The 23435-nt window shown below is 39.0% G+C and overlaps 1 protein-coding gene across 9 annotated transcripts in view; it reads right to left on the bottom strand.

Annotated features, from left to right (window-relative positions):
• Positions 1 to 22232, bottom strand: part of LOC148876093 (MIF4G domain-containing protein / MA3 domain-containing protein) — a 33996-nt gene extending 11764 nt beyond the window's left edge. The window contains exons 1-13 of one of the 9 annotated variants that reach the window (XM_088966043.1): positions 22120 to 22232; positions 21457 to 21552; positions 21259 to 21353; positions 19982 to 21158; positions 19789 to 19874; positions 17498 to 17580; positions 4550 to 4649; positions 4132 to 4217; positions 3537 to 3619; positions 3128 to 3264; positions 2940 to 3041; positions 1809 to 2102; positions 1609 to 1731 (exon numbers count right to left, since the gene is read on the bottom strand). In XM_088966043.1, the coding sequence (XP_088822169.1) occupies positions 1609 to 1731; positions 1809 to 2102; positions 2940 to 3041; positions 3128 to 3264; positions 3537 to 3619; positions 4132 to 4217; positions 4550 to 4649; positions 17498 to 17580; positions 19789 to 19874; positions 19982 to 21158; positions 21259 to 21353; positions 21457 to 21460 (2370 nt within the window). In that variant the 5' untranslated portion in view covers positions 21461 to 21552; positions 22120 to 22232. Of the gene's footprint in view, positions 1 to 1608; positions 1732 to 1808; positions 2103 to 2939; positions 3042 to 3127; positions 3265 to 3536; positions 3620 to 4131; positions 4218 to 4549; positions 4650 to 17497; positions 17581 to 19788; positions 19875 to 19981; positions 21159 to 21258; positions 21354 to 21456; positions 21632 to 21803 lie in introns of all 9 variants that reach the window. The other 8 variants (XM_088966048.1, XM_088966044.1, XM_088966050.1 and 5 more) reach the window with 8 other exon arrangements.
• Positions 22233 to 23435: the final 1203 nt, after the last annotated feature.

Below are 23435 nucleotides of genomic sequence, written 5' to 3'. Positions count from 1 at the left end.
TTCCAAACACCCCACACCAAACCCAATCCCAAGCAAAACTCAAAACACCCCACTCCACAACCAAACTACCAAAATTGATCACAACCAAACCACGGACTTGACCCCCCAACTCACCTTCCCAAAGATCAAAACAGAAACAACCTCACTAATTTAACCACCTACCCAAAGACACCAAACACACCCTCCCCTATCCTCCATCGGGAGAGTTAGAAGTCTCTTTCTTTTTCTTGACAACTCTTTTTGTATTCTTGATCCTCTTGTTACTTCCAACCCCAAGAAAGTCCCCCTTCAGTCTAGCAAACACCTTCGGCACTGGCACAGATCTGTTAAGCTTTTTATGTCTGAACCTTTTAACCGCATTAGGAGGATCTTCACAATTCTTCCTTTCTCCATGAATCTCATTAATCCTTTCAAGCTCTAGGTCCGCATTTTTTTCTAACACTTGCTTTGCTACCCGAAAAACTCCATTACTTTGTGATGTCCGTGCTTCACTTTGAAGATCTCCGCCCCCCCCCCCCCCCGCCCCAATAATAGGAACATCAGAACTCAATATATCCATCTTGTTGTCCTTCAAAGGCCCCTTGGAGTTTTCTTCCACTTCCATAAAAGCTTCCCTTGCAAAATCCTCTCCACCCAAGAAGAATAAACCCAACCTTTTACTCACCTCCACCTCCTTATTGATAACTGATTCCAAATCAATTTTCCTTTCAACCTCATGGATCTCATCCAACATCACCTCTTCTTCTTCCGACCATTCCTCAAGAGGTGTCGTTCTATATTTCTGTCTTCTTTGATATACACTACCCCCTCCCAACCCTGTTACAGGTGGGATTCAACCCCAAGTCTCTGCTACAACCAGCAAAGAGAGCTCACAAACTAGCCAGTTGGCACTTTTGTGATTCTAACTTTCTAATTCTAAAGCTACCAATATACATTTGATTGGAACCTGCAGAAACCTTATTCCATGCTATACCAAAACAGGTATTTTGCATTAGTGACATCAAACCCGCTAAACCATGAACCCAGATCCAAAAACATGAAAATATTTCTACCCATGCTTCCTATTTGTTTAATTTGCTTCATTCTAATTCTTTTTTTTTTTCATTCATGGGGCTACACAATGGGGGGTTTGCCCATTCCCCAAACCCATAACCCCCAACCCTGGTGCAGGCAGAATTCGATGCCAAGTATCCACTACACTCAACAAGAGACCTTACTAACTAGTCAGTTGGCATGTTTGCAATTCTAACTCCCTAATCCTAAAGATACCAAAATATATTTGATTGGAACCTTCAAAAATCTTATTCCATGGTACACCAGAACAGTTTTCTTTATAATTATTATTTTTTTTTCTGATGAATATCCATATCCTTTGTATTTTGCCTCAGACTAAAATTCTAATTTTGAAGCATTGACCATATACTTGACTCCATGCTAAACCAGAACAGATATTTTGCTTTATACATACTTCATATGCACCAATGAATTTGACCTAGGAAATCAAGGATTAGATATAATCTCTAGATACCTAGCAAATTATAATCCTAATTTTATTTCATAAATGATATGACCATGAGTATTCCCATATAGCCAACAAAGGAAGAATACCTGTAAAGTGAACTTGTGGTTCTTGTCAAGGCTACACAATTTAGATGCCAAAGCAGTGTAGTACTTATTGAATACTTTCTCTTGTAAACAGCAATCAACAAGGACTCTCATGATCTCTCTATCCTGCATATTTATGCCATAATATATTACAAAATATAGAAGAAAAACAAAATAAATAAGAGAAGTTTAAATATGCTAACCTGTTTCCCAGGTAAACCCAAACCTAGAAGCTTCTCATAAGCATCCATGTAATCTTCACCACTCATTATTATACAAAAAATCGCCCTCCTGGTATCTGTATTCATTCTTTGTGCAGCTGCAATCTGCAGCAATTTTTGGGCTTCCAGAACCTCATGGTCTATGGTGCTGGCAACCTCTTTGATGTTATCTGTTTCAGAGACAACCTCCCCTGATAACCACCACTGGCCCTTTTTGTGGGGATCAAGCAGCTTGCTCCATTTGAGCCCTCGAAGTAAAATATCTTCCACTCTTAACTGCAAAGTGCAAATGAAGCATGAAGCAATTAATATAAATAGACTTGACTGATAAAGAAACAATATTAAGACATTGAACTGACTAAGTGGGTGTTTGGCATGGCTTTGTTTCAAGTTTGAATGACTAGGTTTTTTGCATTGGATTTCGGGAGATTGAGCTGTTGTGGCACATGAAACAATGCATAGTAATTTATTATTGTGATGCTACTAGGCTCCACTAGGCACCACATAGGACACTTGAAGTGGAAGTGGAAATGCCCCTTTTCCGGGGGGGGCGGCCAACTTTTGAAGCATCCCTCAACACCTCTATGCACATAACAAACACTTCTACATGATTTTTCCCAACCAAATAGGATTTCTAGCAGGTAAAACCAAAATGCCTAAATGGTGCCTAGCTGGACTTAAGTACAAACACAATGGAAACACAATGTAGCCATTCCAAACACCGCATAAGTTAATAGTGCAACTTAGCTGGTAAGCAGCATCCAGTGGTATGACCTGGCCTCTTAGTTTTATGGGAAGGGGAGGAAAGAAGTGTAGCTCTCCCATCTAATTTGTTTACTTATGACTAGTATAACTAGTGTTTTAAAATTCATGTCATACCTCCAAAGGGACCAAACCAGATCCCACTTGGAAAATCTTAAGTTAACTACCATTTCTACCCTATTCTGTCAATTACACCAGATCCCATCTTTCTATATGTTTTCCCCTTCTTTTTCTTTCCTTTTTATACTTTTCTTTTCAATAATTTCAACATCTTCTCTAGTTACTATCAGTTTCCAGCAAGCCAACCCAATTAAGCCAAGAAGTGTTTGCTGATGTAAAGGAAAAGAAGACCTTCTGTAGCCACTTCTTTATCCGTGTATGTGGAACAGGATCCTCTTTAACTCTTCTTTTGTTGTTTTTGATATCAATTATAGTCTCAAGCATGAATTCCATCTGCAAGGATTACCAGATAAAAATACGTTAAACTAAATGCAAAATAAGCACATCAGATACACAATAAACATAAAATAAAAGCATACCCTTTTATTGTTTATCTTTGGCTGGCCAGGTGTTGTACTTCCAGAAGGGGATTTCAACTCATTCACTCTATTCTGAACACTCGATATAAAATCTTTCATGGAAGCTGGATCATCACCCCTTAGTTTCATTCCACAACCTATTGAATAATTATAGTCAATGTAACCTAAATTACAACTCAGATAAGAACTCTCTCAAATATTGGAAATTTGTTGCTAGTATGCCTGTACAGGTAAATGCATTCTTCTATCATTCTATCACACGATATAGGAGATTTTTGCCTCAGGTGTTGCTCAACACTAAATACTAAAAGTGGAGAGAACTGTCATTTTTATTACGCACAAGAGTCTCAACAATTACTAAGATAAATAAGTTTCACATAAGCTAAAGACAAACAAAAGGAGGCCTTACACTGTAGAATTGTCAGGATAGTGGAAACATCCATCTCAATCAAACGCTTGCTCAACATGATCAGAAAATCATATATCAAATCACTGGATATCATTACCAAAATGTCAACCTTTAGAGAAAGAATTTGCAAAAACAGTATACAAATTAACTGATACTCAATAAAACTATGTACTTTTTCCCTTATCCCAGGGGATATTGCCGAAATAAGATGCCTATGAGTCAAGGAAAATTAAAGAAAAGATTAAGAGAAAATAAATGTTAATAAAAGCTCTAGACATAGAGTCTATGTTGAGATAGATGAACATGGTTCATGTTTGAAGTTCAGCCATTCAATTCAAAATTGCAACTGGGGTAGAGGAATGCAAAAAGCTGAAAAATGGTAATAGATGCTATGGAACATTATATTCTATATGTTCACATTAGGACATTGCATTTTCTACAATATTATGTCCTTTTAGTAAGCACTTCAGGTTACAAATTAGCAAAACTTTGACTACTACAAAAGACGTGGTCTTGGTGAACTTGTCCGAAACTACACCACTAAAAATGTTACCACTATAAAGGTTAAGCTTCTTGTATTATGCAAGCTACCAACCTTGAGCAAACACCAAATATGCACAGATAAGAGAGCAGAAGGGTTAGGTTTCTCAAGGAAATGCTATCTTCTTTCATATATGCATCCTGAAAATAGAATCAAATAGTTATGAGACTAAATTCTTCAAAAACTGAGACCTGCGAATTCTACAGGCAAAATGAGATTCTCCACATCAGAAATATAAATAAAAAATTTTGAATCAGATATACAAACTAAAACTAGAGACCTAAACCAACAAATAATATGACAAGTGTAAAAGAAAAGTAACTAAAATTGGTCTTATTAGTTTAATGATGTAAACCTTCTTTAAGCTTGTAAATTGCAATTATACCTTGAAGACTAGCCACTCAAGGGAAAAAATGGACAACACTTACTTCAAAAGAACCAATCATAGAATAATTAAAAAAAAAACGATTACCTCGAAAGATTTTGCAAGGGAAGCCAAAAGCTTTGCACTGAAGTCAATCCCAACCAAACATGCCATGCCAGCAACAAAAGCTGCAAAACCAGCAACATTCCTGTAAAAAGAGAAAAGGATGCTATTAGGATTCGGCCTGCCCTTGAATCCTGTTAGGCTGATAACAGTCAAGAAGAAGGAAGAGAAAGAGAGAGAGAAAGAAAAAAAAAGAGAAGAGAAGAAAGGGAGAGAAAAGTCTGGTTGAATGAGAGGAAAAAATCCCTCCTCCCATTCAGCCAGATTTGATTTATATTACTAATACTGTGGAAAAGACACATGTGCCCCTACTTAAGTGAGGGGCACTAGATCTAACATAATCTTACATATCAGCAACCTAAACATAAGCATAAAGATAGAAATACCCCTACATACTCGACACTAACACTCCCACTCAAGCTGGAGAATATATATCATATAATCCTAGCTTGTTACACATGTAGTCCACTCTTCCCCGACTCAACCCTTTAGTAAACAAATCTGCCCACTAGTTCCCTATGTTAACATATGCAGTATCTATCACTCCACTCAGCACATTCTCTCTCACAAAGTGATAGTCAACCTCTATGTGCTTGGTTCTTTCATGAAACACCAGATTAGAAGAAATATGAATTGTAGCCTGATTGTCAAAGTAGAGCTTCATTGGAGTGTCAACAATGTATCCCATTTCCTGTAGAAGGTTCCTTAGCCACACTAATTCACAAATAGTATGTGTCATAGCTCTATATTCTGCCTCTGCACTGCTTCTTGCCACAATTGTCTACTTCTTACTTTTCCATGTCACCAGATTACCCCCAAGAAAAGTGCAATAGCTTGTGGTAGATCTCCTATCAGACATAGAACCGGCCCAATCAACATCAGTATATCCTTCTATTTCAAGTTTTCCACCACTTTTGTATATCAAACCACGACCACGAACCCCCTTTAAATACCTCACAATCCTTGGAACCGCATCCCAATGTGGAACCAGAGGTTTCTGCATGAATTGACTTACCACACTAACTACAAATGAAATGTCTGGCTGAGTAATGGTTAGGTATTTCAGTTTACCTACAAGTCGTCGGTATCTGCCAGGGTCTTCAAACACTTCACCCATATCACTACTCAGCTTAGTGTTTGTTTCCATAGGTGTTTCAGCTGGTTTAACACCTAACAAACTTGTTTCTTCCAGCAGATCGGGAACATTTTCCTTTGACACAAGTTAATACCATGCTTAGACCTTGCTACTTCTATCCCCAAGAAATATTTCAATTTACCAAGGTCCTTTGTCTAAAAATGTTCATGCAAAAAAGACTTCAACCTATCAATGCCCATTTAATCATTTCCAGTAATAACAATATCATCTACATACACCACCAATAGGATCTTTCCATCCTGAGAGTCACGATTGAAGACTAAATGATCAACTTGGCACTGTTTCATACCAAACTTCTTTACCACCTCACCAAACCTACCAAACCATGCTCGAAAAGACTATTTAAGCCCATAAATGGCATTCTTTAGTCTGCACACCTTACCATCCTCCCCCTAAGCAACAAACCCCGGTGGTTGCTCCATATAGACCTCCTCGAGCAAATCACCATGCAAGAAAGCATTCTTGATATCAAGCTGATAGAGGGGCCAATCATACATAGCAGCAAGAGAGATCACAACACAAACTGAACCAATCTTAGTAACCGGGGAGGTCTCTCTGTAGTCAATACCATAGGTTTGGGAGTACCCAACCAGTCTAGCTTTCAGTCGCTCTACACTACCATCAGATAAGTATTTAACAATATAAACCCACTTACAACCAACAATCTGCTTACCAGGAGGAAGAGTGGTGAGGTCCTATATATGATTATGAGTTAGAGCTGAGAGTTCTTCTTCCATTGCACGGCGCCATCCTAGAGAGGCAAGGGCTTCCTGGACATCCTTAGGGACAACAACAGAGGATAACAAGGAGATAAACTAGCGATGAGAAGCAGAAAGGTGAGTGAGAAACATAATTAGAAATAGGATGAAGGGTACAACTATGTTTACCTTTCCGTAAAGCAATGGGAAGATCAAGGTCAAATACCAAGAGTAGGGCTGGTGTGGGGACAATTGTCGAATCTGTCGACGATGATGGAGTTGGAGGAGGAGCCGGTACATGTGGGGGATGTGTATACACATGAAGGATAGGTGGTCGTCAACAGGTGATGGCACCGAAGGCAAGGACTTGGTCACAACTGGAACAAGAGGAACAGAATCCGCAACTAGGAGAGGAAGGGGAGGAGGTGATGAGGAAGAAACATCACCGGACCCCAAGAAAAACGGAGTAGACTCAAAGAATGTAACATCAACACTCACAAAGGAACGTCGAGAGTTTGGACGATAACACTTATACCCTTTTCTGAGTCTTGGAATAGCCAAGGAAGATGCACTTAATGGATCGTGCATCTAGCTTGTCCCTTCCTGGCCCCAGATTATGGACGAAGCAGACACACCCAAAAACCCAAGGAGAAAGAGGAAACGAAGACAAGGCATGAAACAAAGTGGTGAATGGAGAATGACCATCAACGATAGATGTGAGCATCTAGTTAATCAAGAAGCAAGAAATAAGCACCACATTACTCCAAAAGGGTTTGGGGACATTCATGTGATGCATGAGAGATCGAGTTGTTTCCAAAAGATGACGATTCTTTCTCTCAGCCACCCCATTTTGTTGTGGGGTGTAAGTACATGATGTCTGATGGATAATGCCATGTTGGTCCAAGTATTCTTGAAATGATGAAAATAAATATTCACAGCCATTATCGGAATGAAAAATTTTAATGTGAACACCAAATTGGTTGCGAATCTCAACATAAAATTTTTGGAAAATGATAAACAATTCACTCCTTTCTTTCATTAAATAGAGTCACATCATCCTTGAATAATCATCAACAAAAATGACAAAATATTTATATCGACTGTATGACATTACTTTATATGGGCCCCAAACATCTGAATGAACCAACGAAAAAGGACTCGACATACGGTTATCAACCCTAGGACTAAAGGGAACATGGTGATGTTTCCCCAACTGACATGACTCACAATCCAATACAGAAAGATGACTCAACGAAGGAACCAAAGACTTCAAAACTTTCAGCGAATGATGACCAAATCAACAGTGCCACTGGAGAGGAGAGAGAGATGACTAGAGAGTTGTTGACGTTCTTCCACCACCATCAAGATAATACAATCCACCAGTCTTCATCCCCATCTTGAAATCCTGAAAAACACATGAAGAATGGTAAAAAGTAATGGAGCAATTAAGAGACTTGGTCAACTTACTAATTGACATAAGGTTAAACGGAAATTTGGGGACATACAAAACTGAGGATAAAAGTAAGAGGGTCATGTTAACACTGCCAACACCACAAATGGAGGATGTGGAGCCATTAGCAAGGGTAACAGATTGTGATGTTGAGCAATGAGAGAGAGAAGAAAACACACCTAGACTTCCATTCATGTGATCGGAGGCTCTAGAGTCAATAATCCAGGGATTGGGTGTGGGTGCCAAACAAGCCATACTTGAGTGTGCAAGAGTGGTTGTGTTCTACTGAGATGTGGCATGGACAAACCTCTCATATTCATCACAGGGAACACTCATCATCTCCTTCCCGGGAACATCTATGGTTGTAGGAAGTATTTGATCTGTTGAACGACTCTCCTGTTTAAAGCTATTGTCACTGGTCATGGCATGATTGGTCCAAGTTGAGGGTAGACCATGCAAGTCATAGCAATAATTAATGGTATGTCCATCCATACCATAGTGTGTACACCTCCTTGGACCAGAACTACGTCCTCTGCCATGAGCTCCCCCTAAATCTCTACCTCTAGTACGACCACCACCACAGTTATATGTAGGTCCACCACCACCACTCCTGCCATATACTGGTCCACTGCTATCACCATGGCCAGACTGAGCTCCTCGAGCTCCACCTCTAACACCACGACCCCTCGATACTGTAAAGGCTGGTTGATCTATCGAAAACACAAGTTTCTCAGTAGATTTAATGGAAATCCTCCTAAGTCGAGCAAACACCTCTTCTAAGGAAGGAAGAGCTGACCCTCCTAGTATCTAAGCCTGCACCGGTTCATACTCAGATTTCAGCCCCACCAAAAATCAAGTCACATCCAGTTGTTCTCTCTGTTGTTGCTGAATTTTGACATCGAAAGTGAGGTGATAAACATTCAACTCATTACAAATGTTTCTCATACTAGCATAGTACTCCTCAAGACTCTGATTACCCTGTTGCAGATTAAAGTATTCCTGATACAGCCGATATACTTTGGTTGTATCGTCTTAACCCGAATACAACTTCTTAGCATGGTTCCACACTTCTTTGGCAGTGTTAAGAAACATGAAATTTACACTAATCTTGGGTTCCATACTGTTCCATAACCATGTGATAATCTATGCATCTTCTTGTTCCCCGTCATCATACTCATGAGAATCAGTGGAGGGTTTTTCTTCCCTTATGTGATTCACCTTCTTCTTTGCCTTAAGAAAAACTTCTATAGATTTAGCCCAATGTACATAATTTTCTCCATCCAGTTTAATGAAGGTCATTTGAACATTCAGGTAATCAATAGGGACCATCACATTAGTCTTGCTATCACTGCTGTCTCCCATAGCTGAATTCAACACACTTCACACTAAACCACACTACACACTTAACACACTGGTTTCAGCACTTATTATTGCTGAAAATTGCACTCCTTACACCACAAACCCTACCCCATGACTACCTGAAAACTCACCACACTGTTTGAGGACCACTCCCCCTTTGAATCACAGTAAAAAAAGCATAAACCCTAGCACACTACAATCTGAAATCCCACCATACAATCAGAAACAGACTTATCATTTGCTTCACAACAAGAAATTGTATAGAAATCTCTTACCTAATCACCCAAAAATCAGACCACACAAGACACCCACTGCACCACACGAATCAGCCATCTTCTCTTCATCGATTAGGGGAGGGCTTCTTATAAACCACAGCAACCAACCACGAACAGCACAACTGGAGGCATAGAAACCTCCAAGGAAGAGGGCGACCACTCCTTTTCAGCCATTTCCCTTATCTCCAACTAATAGCAAAGAAACCAAGAGGAAACCCTAGACTGGGTGCGTAGAGAACAGATTTCTAGGCAGATTCGATTTGCTTAGTTTGGCTCTGATACTATATTAGGATTCGGCATGCCCTTGAATCCTGTTAGGCTGGTAACAATCAAGAACAAGGAAGAGAAGGAGAGAAAGAAGAAGAAGAGAAGAGAAGAAAGGGAGAGAAAAATCTGGTTTGAATGAGAGGAAATAATCCCCTCTCCCATTCATGGTTTCAAATGTCGCCAAATGTCGCTAATGTCACCCAACATATGTCGATGTCGAGGCTCACCGACATGAAAGTGGATGGTAATATAAAAATTACATTATGTCGGTCGACATTTCCGAAATATAGGAAATGTCAACCAAACCGGTCCAAATAACCAAAAAAATACAGTTTTTCCTATTATTTCGACAGGATGTCGACTAATGTACATTAAAAATATAATATATTAGTATATTATATTAATATAATACAGTATATTAATATAGATTATTCCATTAATAATTTCTATTTAATATTTCAAATAAAATATTTATAAAAAGAATTAACAAAATATAAAAGCAAAAGAATAAATTAATTACTTTATAATATAAAACATAAATTATTTTTCAAGTAATAAAATATTAACTAGCTAGTATTTTTTAAAAATATTTTTAAAATCAGAAAAAGTTTATTAAATTTTATAATAAACCATATTCTACATTTAATATAAAAAATCAGAATAAATTTAATAAATTTTATACTAAATCATAATTTATTATAAATTTAGTATTAAAAATCATAATAAATTCATTAAGTTTTATAAGAAATCAGAATTTATCATAATCTTAATACTACAAAAAGGAGAATCAGTTTTGAGTGGAAAACAGGGGTACTAGGACGCCAATGGATCTTCGGTTGAAGGATCAGAAAGAGATTTCCCCAGGGGTATTGTCGAAATTGGTCTCCTTTGGAGAATTTCTGGGAGTCACGTTTAAAGGTATGGAGGCAGAGACCATACAACTGCTGGCGGAGATAGAAAGAAGAGTAATAGAGGAGAAGGGGAAAAAAGGAAGGAGATAGATCGGGAACTTTTTAGGCCCTCCTGGGGGCTGAATGACAAGGTGGGGAGTTCAACACAAGGTAATAGAGGGAGTCAAAAAGGATGTTAACTCGAGGAGGGATGGGAGAAGACTATACAAACCATCTTTTTATGGATCAGCTGAAAATTATTTCCTGGAACGTTAGGGGGCTATGCTCAGGGTATAGAAGGCTGGTAGTACGGGGTTTCCTAAAAAAGTGGAGTCCCAGAGTTCTTTGCTTACAAGAAACGAAGTTGGAGTATGCATACAGTGAGTTAGTCCAGGGTATTTGGGGGGAAAGAAAGTGTGAATGGGATTTCGTCCCAGCAAGGGGCACAACTGGTGATTTATTGTTGGTTTGGGACCCATTGATGTTGATGGCAAGGGAAGTGGAAAGAGATCAGTTTTCAATTTCTGTCCGGTTCAAATGGTGGAGGAAGACTTTAGCTGGGTGAAGACTGGAGTATATGGGCCAACAGAAAATGGGAGAAAGCAAGATTTCTGCCAGGAATTGGGGAAGATAAGAGAGAGTTGGGCTTTGCCTTGGGAGATTGGAGGGGGCTTCAACACGATCAGGTTTTCTCATGAGAAGAGGGGTGGACAGAGAGTCGGTAGGGGAGTGAGAGGCTTTGCTCAGTTCATGAGCAGTTGGGAATTGGTGGATTTGCCACTTCTAGGAGCAAGATACACGTAATCAAATAACTAAGATCATCCCATTCTGGAAAAGCTGGATTATTTGTAGTTTCATCAACTTGGGAAGATGCCTTTCCATGGCTAACTCAGGAAGCTTTGCCAAAACCACTTTCTGACCATTCCCCTATCCTTTTAGACTGTGGAGGAATTGTGGCCATTAAAAACCCTCCTTTCAGGTTTGAGGAGGAGGGAATAGGAGAGAAATTGAAACAGTGGTGGGAAGAGCATCAGGTGGAAGGTTCAGTAAGCCACAGGTTTAGTAGAAAGCTGATCAAGCTGAAAGCAGAGTTAAAAAAGTGGAGTAAACAGAATTTTAAAGGGGTGGAAGAAAAGAAAAAGGAATGCCTGGAAACAATAGCAAGGGTGGATAGGGCTGAAGAGGTAGGGGTTCTATCAGGAGAAGATAAGTGTCAGAGGCTTACAGCCAAACAAGAATTTGATAAAATCTGTTACCAAGAAGAGATAAAGTGGAGACAAAGGTCCAGGTGTCTCTGGCTGAAGCAGGGAGACAAGAACACTTCTTTCTTTCATAAAGTAGCAAATGGTAGAAGAAGACAGAATTGTATAAAGAGATTAGAGGTAGAAGGGGATGTAATTGAAGAGGAAAATAGATTACAGGAGGCTATCCTAAATTACTTTTGGGAAGTGTACGGAGAAAGATGGAATGTGGAACAGGAGGCCCACTCTGGATGGTTTAGACTTCAGTCTTTTGTCTTCTGAGGAAGCAAGCAGACTAGAAGAAGCTTTCACCGAGGAAGAAGTGCTGGAGGCAATTAATGAAATGGAAGCTGATAAAGCTCCAGGGCCAGATGGCTTCACAATGGAGTTTTTTAGGGGGAGATTTGATGAAGGTCTTTGAAGAATTTCATTTGAATGGTGCACTAGAAAGAAGTCTAAATTCCACCTTCATTTCCTTAATCCCAGAAAAGAAAGGAGCAACCGGGCTGAAAGACTTTAGACCGATCAGTTTGGTAGGAAGTGTATACAAGAATTTATCAAAAGTACTGGCTAAGAGGTTGAGTAGAGTCATGGGAACTTTAATCTCGAAAAGTCGGAATGCTTTCGTGGACGGGAGACAGATTATTGATGGGGTTTTAGTGGCAAATGAGCTGATAGATTCAAGAGTGAGAAGTGGAGTACTGGGGCTGCTGTTAAAATGGATTTTGAAAAAGCCTACGATCATGTAAATTGGGGCTTTTTGGACTACATGTTGGAGAAATTCAACTTCGGCAGAAAATGGAGGAACTGGACAAAAGTGTGCATAACATCAGTAAGCTTTTCTTTTCTGCTAAATGGAAAATATGTAGGGAGAATATTCAGCTCAAGAGGTTTGAGACAGGGGGACCCCCTTTCTCCCCTGTTATTCATTTGTGTAACGGAGGCTTTGAGCAGGTTGGTGCAGAGGGCAGTTGATGGAGGATCTGTGGGGGGGTTTAGGATGGGTGAGGAGGAAGGAGTGGCAGTATTACAATATGCAAACGACACTCTGTTCTTTGCTGATGCAGCTAAGGATCAGATGGAAGCCATCCATATGATGCTCATTTGGTTTGAAGTTGTTTCAGGTCTCAAGATTAATCTTCATAAGAGTGAGATTATGCCAGTTGGGGAAGGAGAGTGTGGGTTACAATTTGGGAAAGCTGCCCACTAGGTATTTGGGGATGCCTTTAGGAGAGAAATGTAATGCTAAGAAATTTTGGGAGCCTATAGTTGAAAGAGTGGAGAGGAGGTTGGCATCTTGGAAAGGTAGATACTTGTCAAAGGGAGGAAAGGTGGTGCTAATTAAAAGTGTTCTCTCGTCTCTTCCCACCTACTTACTTTCTCCATTCCTCATTCCAACTAGCATGACTATGGTAATTGAAAAGAAAATGTGTGATTTTCTGTGGGAATGATGGAAGCAGAAATATAAGCTACATCTGGTAAAGTGGAACAAAGTGTGTGGCCCAAAGAAAGTGGGAGGTTTGGGGGTAAGGAAGTTGAGAAAGTTTAACTTAGCCTGTCTGGCCAAGTGGTTGTGGAGGTGGAATGAACAGCCTAATGCATTATGGAGAACGATTATTCTAGCTAAGTATGGAGCAGATGTATCATATCTTGGGAGCCAGCGGAGACTATAATGTCTTATGGGTGTGCTGTATGGAGAGGAATTCAAAAGGCGTTGGGGGAATTCAGAAAAGGAATCAGATACAAGGTGGGAGACAGCACAAGAATCAAATTCTGGACTAATATTTGGTGTGGAGATCAACCTCTTTATCAGAGCTTTCCCAATCTTTATGAGATTGCTCAAAACAAAGAATGCATGGTTGGTGTCCAGTGTTCAGAAGGAATTTAAAAGATTGGGAGGTTGGACAGTGGATGGAGTTGAGGCAGCAGCTATCTGGTATAACCCTTGGCTCCACAGACAGAGATAGGAGAATTTGGAAGTGGGATAAAGAAGAATCCTTCACGGTAAGATCCTTCTATAGCAAACTCACGGAGGTGGAGGTGGTGGATTTCCCAGAAGCTGTTGTATGGAAATCTGTTGCCCCTCCTAAAGCTGCAATTTTATTATGGGTGGCAGTGTCGGGTAAATGTTTGAAAGCTGAGGTTTTGGCCAGAAGAGGGATGAATCTGTTGCCTAGCAAGTGCATTATGTGTGGGGAAGCATCTGAGGACTTAGAGCATTTACTAATCCATTGCAGAGTTGCTCGGCTCCTCTGGACAAGGCTTTTGCAGCTGTAAGCTCAGTTCTGTTTCCCAGAAAATGTGCTAGCAGTTCTTCAGAGCTGGCATCTGAAGGGACTTTCAAAAGAAAGCAAGGTAATTTGGTGAGCAGGTCAAGCTTTAGTGATCTAGACAATATGGACAGAAAGAAACAAAAGAATGTTTAAAAATATGTTTGTTTCAGAGGATAATTTATGTAAAGGTTTTTGGGCGTGGGATATATTCATGGGTAGGGGCTCATAATCTGTCCAGGAATAGATCTTATTGCTCCTTTTATAATCCTGGAGCTATTTTTGTTCTACGCTTACAGAGTAACCTTGTACTTTGATGTACAGCTTCTGGTTGAGCACTGCACAGCTCCTTGTTGTGCAGATTTGGTTATTGCTTTTTGTCTAATATATTACTTTACCTTTCCTCAAAAAAAATGAAGAAATTCAATTGGGCAACACAACATATGAATTTGACTATACAATGGGTGGGAAGGGAGGCTAATGCATTTGCTGACTTTATAGCCAAGCAAGGAACAACTAGGGATCAGTTGTATTGGGCCCAAGTGTAATCTTTGTGCTGTTTTTTTTTTTTCTTTTAAAGAGTGAGGCTGCACCTCACGCCTCCCCTTGGGATGCTTGTATCAATCTTTTTGTTTTTGTTGACAATGAATTCTTTATGAACTTTTATTTATCAAAAAAGAAATGCTGATGAACAAGAATTAAATGAGTCAACACATGATTATTAAAACACTCTTTGCTATGTTTTTTCTTGTATCTCTTTCCTCTTTTTTAATAATTTTTTATTTTATTACCAAAAAACACTCTTCCTTATATTTTTTCTCCTTCAACTAAAAGAGAGAAGATTATGTAGAAGGTGTACAATGGTTGATATATTATGGATATGGACTATTAGCGAAGAAAGGAAAATTAGAAGTTTTCACAAGAAGATAAATCAGATGGAAACATTATTCGGTTGAAAGAACATATTGGGTTCCTTCAAGAAAAATTTTTTTCTTTCCTTTTTTGTAAATTTTTCAGCGAATGATGTAATGAGGACATGGCATGAGATTTCCCCATCATCCACAAGAAGACAGATCCAGGTGCAAAATTGGAGCTCCCCTTCCCAAGAAGCAATCAAACTGAATTTTCATGAGTGCTAAATTGGAAATCGACAAAATTTAGAAGTGGGAAGAGTTCTTGGAAATTTGATGAACAAATTCCTTGTCTATTTCAGTCAAGACCTAACACGGGATGATCATTAGAGCAGAAAATTTTGCTCTTCTACAAGGATTGAGGATAAATGGTTTCTTCAACTTTGCAAAGGTTAGAAGTGGAAGGTGACTCTACAGTGTTGTCGGCTGGATGAAACGTGAAGACCCTTTTTTTATCAGTGAATTGTAAGATTTATTAATTCAAAGCCAAAGACAATACAATTTAGGGAGAGGCATGAGATGCTACCTCCCCTCTAAGGAGAGGAGATGGAGGAAACCATCAACCCTTTAGTTAATAAACATAACAAGGACAAAGAGAACTACAGAGAAGCCCAATACAAGGAGACCCGAGTAGCCCCTTGTTTAGCAAGATAATCAGCCAAGGCATTAGCTGATCTACCCATCCACTGAAATCTAACTGTCATGTCCCTCAATAGCCATTCGACCTTTTTTAAAATATCCTTAAAGTCCCAAGTGACAGTACCCAGGTCAGCCAACCATCCTACTACCACCTTGGAATCCCCTTCAATCATTAAGTTCTACACTCCAAGTTGATAAGCAATTTGTATCCCCTGTGCCGCAGCTAGGAGTTCAGCACTTACAGAGTCTCCTATTTCCACCAGTCCCGAAAAAAGGGCAATGATGTTGCTATTCTCATTTCTCAGTACGCCACCAATCCAAGATAGTCCTGGGTTACCCTGACTACTTCCATCAAAGTTCAGCTTAATGAAACCCTCCATCGGCGGAGTCCAAGTTACTTGAACTTTAGGCTTCCTAGAAGAAGTGAGGGCAGCTGAAGACCAATTCCTCATTAAACCCTCAAAGGAATAATTTTCAAAGAGCTTTAAAGATCTCAGCCACAAAACAATCCTTGTAAAAATACACTCTTTGACATCAAGAATGCTTCTTTCCTTCTCTTGAAAAATTCTGGAATTTCTCTCTTCCCAAATAGTCCAAAGGAGAGCTGCTCTTATACACTTCAACATAATTCTCCCTCTTCTTGTGGTCCACACAAAGGTAGATGGGGAAAACAACAAATTTACCTTAGCTGGCAAGTTCCACCTGCACTCAAACAAATCCAAATACCCAATTCCAAATGGCTGCAGCAAAAGGACAAGAAATCAATAAGTGATAACAGTCCTCATTCTACGCTTTGCACAAAGTACACCAGTTAGGGGATAAACACAAGAAAGGTCTTTTCTTCTACAGGTTATTCATTGCGTTGATTTTACTGTAGTAAACTTCCCAACAAAAAATAGCTATTTTGGGGGGAATAAGGCTAAACCAAACTTCCTTAACTGAGAAAGCCCAAGGAGAGGAACTAGAGCAAAGGGATTTAAAGAAAGATGCAAAAGTAAAAGACCCTTTCAGAGTCAATGTCCAAATCCTCCTATCAGAATTGAGTGGGTCCAAGCAAGCAGAATCAAGTAACAATAAGAGCTCAAAAGCTGATAAAGATTCCTCATCCCTCAACCATCTACGGAAGCCAAGGTCCCAATTTGTCGACAAAGGGGTATATGGGGACAAAAGAAAGGAAGACACAGGTTCTTTTTTATTAAGGGAAATAGAGAAGAAAGAGGGGAACAAATCCTTAAGAGGCAAAATTCCCACCCAAGTGTCTTCCCAGAAAAGAACATGAATCCTAGAGCAAGCATCATACCTTACAAAGCAGAGGAACTGGGAGACCTTGATGAATCAGATATTTCATCAAAGAAGCACAGGCTCTAGCTTCTAGATCGAACATCCCATTCATTTGGATAAGGAGATCTGCTAATCAATTAGCCGATAATTTAGCCAGATTGAGAGCTCATAGAGAGGAGTCATATTAGGGGATAGTATTCCTTAGGGGTGGTTCCATTTTGGGATTTGATGTACAAGTAAATGATTGATAATGAGGAATAGCCTTGTATATAATTTACCAAATAAAGTCTTGTAGGAAGACTAGGTTTTGGACCTTTCCTAGGCTACATGCAATTTTCTCCATTTTATTGTCCTTGCATCTCTGATTCAAGAATTCTGTATTCTAACAAAAATTTCTGTTGTTGATAAAAAAAAAAGTAAATGAAAACGAAAAAGAGTATCAAGAAAGAAAGAGGGAAAGAAGATGAAAGGATGGGGGGAAGATAGAGCTCTTAACTGTTCAGTCTGGCGAGGGCCTCCAGAAAAGAATGTAAGAACTTCCTCACTGATTATCTGAGAACTGGCGCTGCGAACAATTGACTGCAAAAGGGTCAGCTTACAAAGTCTGAATCCACAAGCAGCACAATATTTGCTGCTAATTTAGGGACTAACCAGAATTACAATGAATGAGGGCAGTCAGACAGCAGTAAATTGATACTCAGTGCCATGGATGGTAATTAGTGCAAAATGAGATCCAAGACCCACCATTTGATTGGATGATGAAACATTTAAAATCTCCTCTATTGAATAATCAAATAAAATTTCAAAAAGATTCCATGAAGATGTGTGCTATCAGCCCATCACCAATTCAGCATGATTTTCAGAAGTACCAATATTTACCTATTTTTTTCAGTGTGGTCTGTTTGTCTACGAGAGGCAGAGAGAAAGAGAAGATTTTATGAAATATGGTTTGTTTTAGCGGTGATCATAGGCTGGACTTTGGACTTAAGTCAGTATTTAAGTTTTATATAATATAGCATATATTATATAATGTAATATTTTATATTATAAATATATAATATACGATATAAGTTATAATATACATATATATGTGTGTGTGTCATTTTATAATATCTATGTACATAACATAGAACAATATGATATAAACATGTATATATAACTACATGTTTAATGTATAAATTATATTTTTATCAATATGTATAAATAATATATTGCAGGCCAGGCTGGAAATGATCACCCCTAGTACTATGTTTGGCTGTTTTTACTAATTTTTTTCTGTAGATGTGGAGGCTGTTTTTTTTGGAAAAAGGTAAAGTAATTTATTCAGAGAGAATGAAGATTACAACAAGGCCCAGACCACTAGGTCTACCTGGGCCCAAAACAAATTACAAGTACATCCATGATTTAGTGCAAAATAGGTGAGATACATTCTGATTTTTAAACTCCTCATTCACCGACACCCAGGAACAAATCTTCCCCACCGCTTTCTGCACCCAGGAACACTCATTCTGTTTTTTTTTTTTTTTTGATGAGTGATGTGGAGGATGTTAACAAACATGTTTTTCTTCCTTTCTCTTTTCTATATTCATTAAATAAATATCAGGACAATTAGCTGAGTCCATTGCAATTTACTTCTGCACTACATGTAAGAAAGTGATCGGGCATTCATAGTTAATCATGAAAAGGTGGTGCACGCTAGCCACTCCCTTTTTTTTTGAAAAAGATGGTAACTTTATTAATGAAACAGTGGGTACAAAAGAAGATGTACACAGAAATTACAACTCAAATGTTAAGTAGGAAGAAAGCTATCACTAAACAAGAAATCCCTGTAAGCACCAGCTTTTGCTAGGCCATCCACATCAGAGTTTAGATCCCTAGGGATCCAACCCAGCTGTGCATTTAAGTTAGATAGGATACCTCTAGCTTCAGCCAAGAAATGAGCTAATCGGGATGCAGATTGACCTTAGATTTTTGGCGAGTTCCCAACAGCTTAATCGGATGAATCTTCCCCAACGGTTTTCACTTTGTTGAATGAGAAGCACCTTCCCTCTGTGAACATGTTTATGCTCTTTCACTATTCCTGTTTGCGAGAAAATCACCTCTTGGAGGAAATCTCTCGTCCAGGTCGTCTCCTCTGCTTTCAGAGATATTCTCGACCAGCCACCCCTTCCTTTCTTAGTTAAAGTTAAAAAATCATCTTGATTAAGCGGGTTTGTATCAAACTCGAAAAATTTAAACCGATTGCTATTGACTTTCTCATTGGAGATAGAAATTCTCACCCAGCTCTCTCGAGGTTGACACATAATCAGTCATTCACTGCCACACTTAAGGTTTCCAGATTGATTTATGGATGATCCATCTAAACCATATCACTCCCTTATTTATTAAAGTCCATTCTGTTCCTATCTATTTTGCAAGTTTTCCTATATTTTTTTTATCAGAAAATAAGACTTTTATTAATTTCAAATATAATACTAAGGTACAAGAGTTAGGCTTCCGCACTGCATTGACCCAAACTACAAACAATTACATCTCTGCCCAGAACAAAGTAGGTCTACATGCTCCCTGTTTTCCAATAATGAAAAAGTTTTAGTGCCTTTCTACTATAAGAGATCAAAGTGTTTAATGGATTTGGATTGCAACTATTGGACCAATAAGAAACATTCTACTCGCAGGAGCGGAGGAGAAAAGAATGATAAAATTGTGTCACTTATGCAGATGCCTCATGTAGATATTGTAGTAGGAAACAACTGGAAAGAATGATCAACCATAAGGGTAAGAAAATACTCTGAAGATGCTGGATATTTCCCCTGTAATTGATTCCACATTTGATTCAGAAAGCCTATTTAGGAGTCCTGGATGAAATTTGTTTTCTAAGCATGTTAAATTTAATATCAGAAAGTATACACAGAGACACAAACAAGCAAACAAACAAAACAGAGGGGAAGATAGAATTTAACAGATCAGGTCAACTTTTTACCATGCATCCTTCGACGGAATTGGGACTCTTCTGACTCTTGTCCTGAAGAATGTCTCAAATGTGGAGGTATGTACTTTGCAGCATTTCCATCCACTGCAGAGGACTTGGAATAAGGTTCTTCCAATGCCACCTCAGTGCCACCATTTTCCACCTGCTCAGGTCCTCCAATGTTCACATCACCCCCCAGCACATCTTCTGGTTCATTTTCCAGTGCATCAAGAAACTTCTGCTTCTTATCATGTTTCTTACTAGAACTGTGATTGGGACACTTTTCATGATGTTCTTCAGCTTCTAGCACTTTTTTATCCTCCAGGTGGTCAAGGACAGATGGAATTCCATCAAACAATTCATTGAGTCCATCACCGGTGACCCTCAATTTTGCACTTTTTACCTTGAGCTTCTTTGCAAGCTTCCTTTCCAGTTCTAAATCTTCTTCCGCAGATACAACACCTTTCTTCATTTCCATTTCGATATACTCTTCAAACTTTGTCTTTGACTTTTGCTTCAAGGTCTTCCTCCCCTTCGCCTTTGCCACCTTTGTACCGGCAGAACCATGAGATGAATCCATCTTCAACTTGGATTCATCAAACAAAGAAGCTTCTCTCTCATCAAGCCCTCCAATGGTCATATCACTAACCTCATCTACTGGTTCTTGTTCTGATGCATCCAGCAACTGTTTCTGCTTCTTCTTATGTTTCTTACTAGTAGAATTGTGATTAGAGCTCTTTACAAGAGCTTCTTCAGCATCTAGAATTTCTTCATCCACTAATGAATCAAGAACAGATGGAATTCCATCAAATAACTCACTGATCCCATCATCTGTTCCCCGCAATCTTCCACCTTTCACCTTGAGCTTCTTCGCAAGTTTACTTTCCAATTCCAAATCTTCCTCAGCAGACACAACACCTTTCTTCATCTCCATCTCAATATACTCTTCAAACTTTGTCTTTGATTTCCTCTTCAAATTCTTCTTCCGCTTCACCATTGTTTGCGTTGTATGATCAGAATCACATGATAAATTCATTCTCTCAGGCAATGAAGGTTGCTCTTCACTTATATCCCTCCCATCTGAATGTCTAACTTCTTTCCTTTCTGAAATCTCATTACACGCTCCTTTGGTTTTCTTCTTAACTTCCGGTTTGGCCTCAACAGAAACCCTCTTCAATTTGCTAGATTTCTGGGTGGATGCAGTAAACTTCCAATTAAATACGTCCCTCCAAGTAACTAGTTAAAAGATTCGGAATTCAAAAGTTACAAAATTAAATAACTGAAATTACCTGATGTTCAATCCACGATAAATACCGACTCTTCTGCTTCTCTGATCGAGCTTCTTTTCGCCTTTCTTTTCGAGATTTCTCGCCTAACTTACTCTCTGAAACAGATTAGACAAACAGATAAAGCCATAAACGATAAGAATGTTCTCACATAGAAACCCTAAAATAAACGAAACCAAGCTGAAGAGAGATAGCAGTTACCCATGCTTCAGGCAGAACTTGATGAAACAGAGAGATTGCAACAGAATTAGAGACGCTAGGGTGTGTCGTGTGTCCGGATTAGCTGCACTAGGTAGGCTGCGTTACCAATAGGAACAGAGCACGTCAACCCCACACATGAATTTAATGAGAAGCGTGATACGAGCGAATCTGAAACCTAGCCGAACCTCGGTTAACAAAAACCAAAATCCACCCCCCCCCCCAACAAAAAAAAAAAACAAAGGAATATGTCTGCTACATCAAACTACATTCATGGAAGATTTAGCAAGGATCAGGAAAAAAAAAAAAAAAAAGAGTACAAACTCTGCAAAGGCGACATTTTGCGTTACCTACAAGTTCAAGAGCCGAAGTAGGGATTGGATAGAACGATACCCACAAAATAGTCCAGCAAGGAATGATGAAGAAGGGAGAGAGATGGTTAAGGTTGTGAGGAGGAAGAAAAATACGATAGAAGATCAGATGGCGATCTCAATAGTCTGCGTCGATTGCAAAACCTCAAAGACCCCTTTATAGAGAAGTAGACTCTCTGGTCCGAAACTCCTTCAACTGCTCTTACTTCATGGCGGAAGTATATACATGGAGGATTTAGTAGAATATAAAAAGAAAAACAGGGCGCAACCCTACTACGGCAGGGATTCGTCTTACCTGCAACGGCAGCGGCTATGTTGGAGCACTTCAATGAAAGCAAAGAGAGAGTGTGTGGGGTGGGTTGAGATGAGAAGGAGGGGGGCGAGGGCGGGTGACGGGGGAGGAGTAAAACGGATCTAATAAATCGGATATAGGTCGATCCAATTCGACTTGTTTATATTCGATTTTTTTTTTTTTTGATAGAATAATAGTGGCTATACGTAGCACGTCCCAAAAAATCACAATAGTAGATATCAATTAAAATGCGCATGATTAACAAGTCAATCTGCAGTCATATTCCCCTATCGGAAGACATGACAAAATCCATCATTCCTTGAAACCTCTTAAACATCATCCTATGACCATCAATAATTGGTTTCACTCTCCACAAGGGGTTGGTAGAACTCTTTAGACAATCAATCATCCCCTTAGAATCACCCTCAATGATAATGGACCTTTAATAAAATTAAGAGCAACATTGTGGGCTTCCCATGCAACCTAAGTCTCAGCCACATTGACAATAGAAAAACCTAATTTATAAGATTTGAAGCCCAATATCTGACCCATATGGTCTCTAGTTATACAAGCTATCAAATAGTTCCCATTAATACAAGAGACGTCAAAGTTGACATTAATGACATCTAATCCAAGACTTGACCAACTAATAGGAATAATTTCTCTTCTCCTCTAATCAATCACATCCTTTTCCTCATTAACTTGGATTTCATCCCAAGAATTTCGTGCTTTCTCAATAATAATGGGAAGAGTCACATTTCTTTTGTTAAAAACCATATCATTACGATTTTTCCAAAGTTGCCAGAGAAGTAACATAATTTTTTCCTTGTATAAGGGCAACTAATTGATCCCCCACCTTCATTACTAGAAATGAGGTTCCACCAATCGTTGAAAAAACCATTCAAGTCGCTAGGAACCTTAACTGAGTCTCTAATACCCAACCAAACTTATTTGGCAACCAAACAATTTATAAAGATATGGTCTGTGTCTTCTTCATCCCCACAAATCTCACAGGATCCATCAATATCCATTCCTCTTGTGATTAGCATTTTCTTAGCGGGGAGTTTGTTATTTAGAAAAAGGTAAAGGAAATACTTGTATTTTGGAGGGGTTTTCATGCCCTATATTTTATTTGTTCCATTCATAGATCTCACATCATGTCCATGTATTAAACATGCCTCATTATATGCAGATTTAATGAATAATTCCCCACTTGGATTAGGTCTTCAAATTCGTTTATCTTTCACACCACTCGAAAGGACAAAGATGGGCTTGATCTCATTCCACACTGAAGATGGAACAAGGTTTCTAATTTTTGG

This window comes from Nelumbo lutea, chromosome 1 (assembly GCF_056320005.1).
Source record: "Nelumbo lutea isolate HS-2025 chromosome 1, American lotus-T2T, whole genome shotgun sequence".
In the NCBI taxonomy this organism is placed as follows: Eukaryota; Viridiplantae; Streptophyta; class Magnoliopsida; order Proteales; family Nelumbonaceae; genus Nelumbo; species Nelumbo lutea.
This window is presented reverse-complemented; position numbering and strand designations above follow the sequence as displayed.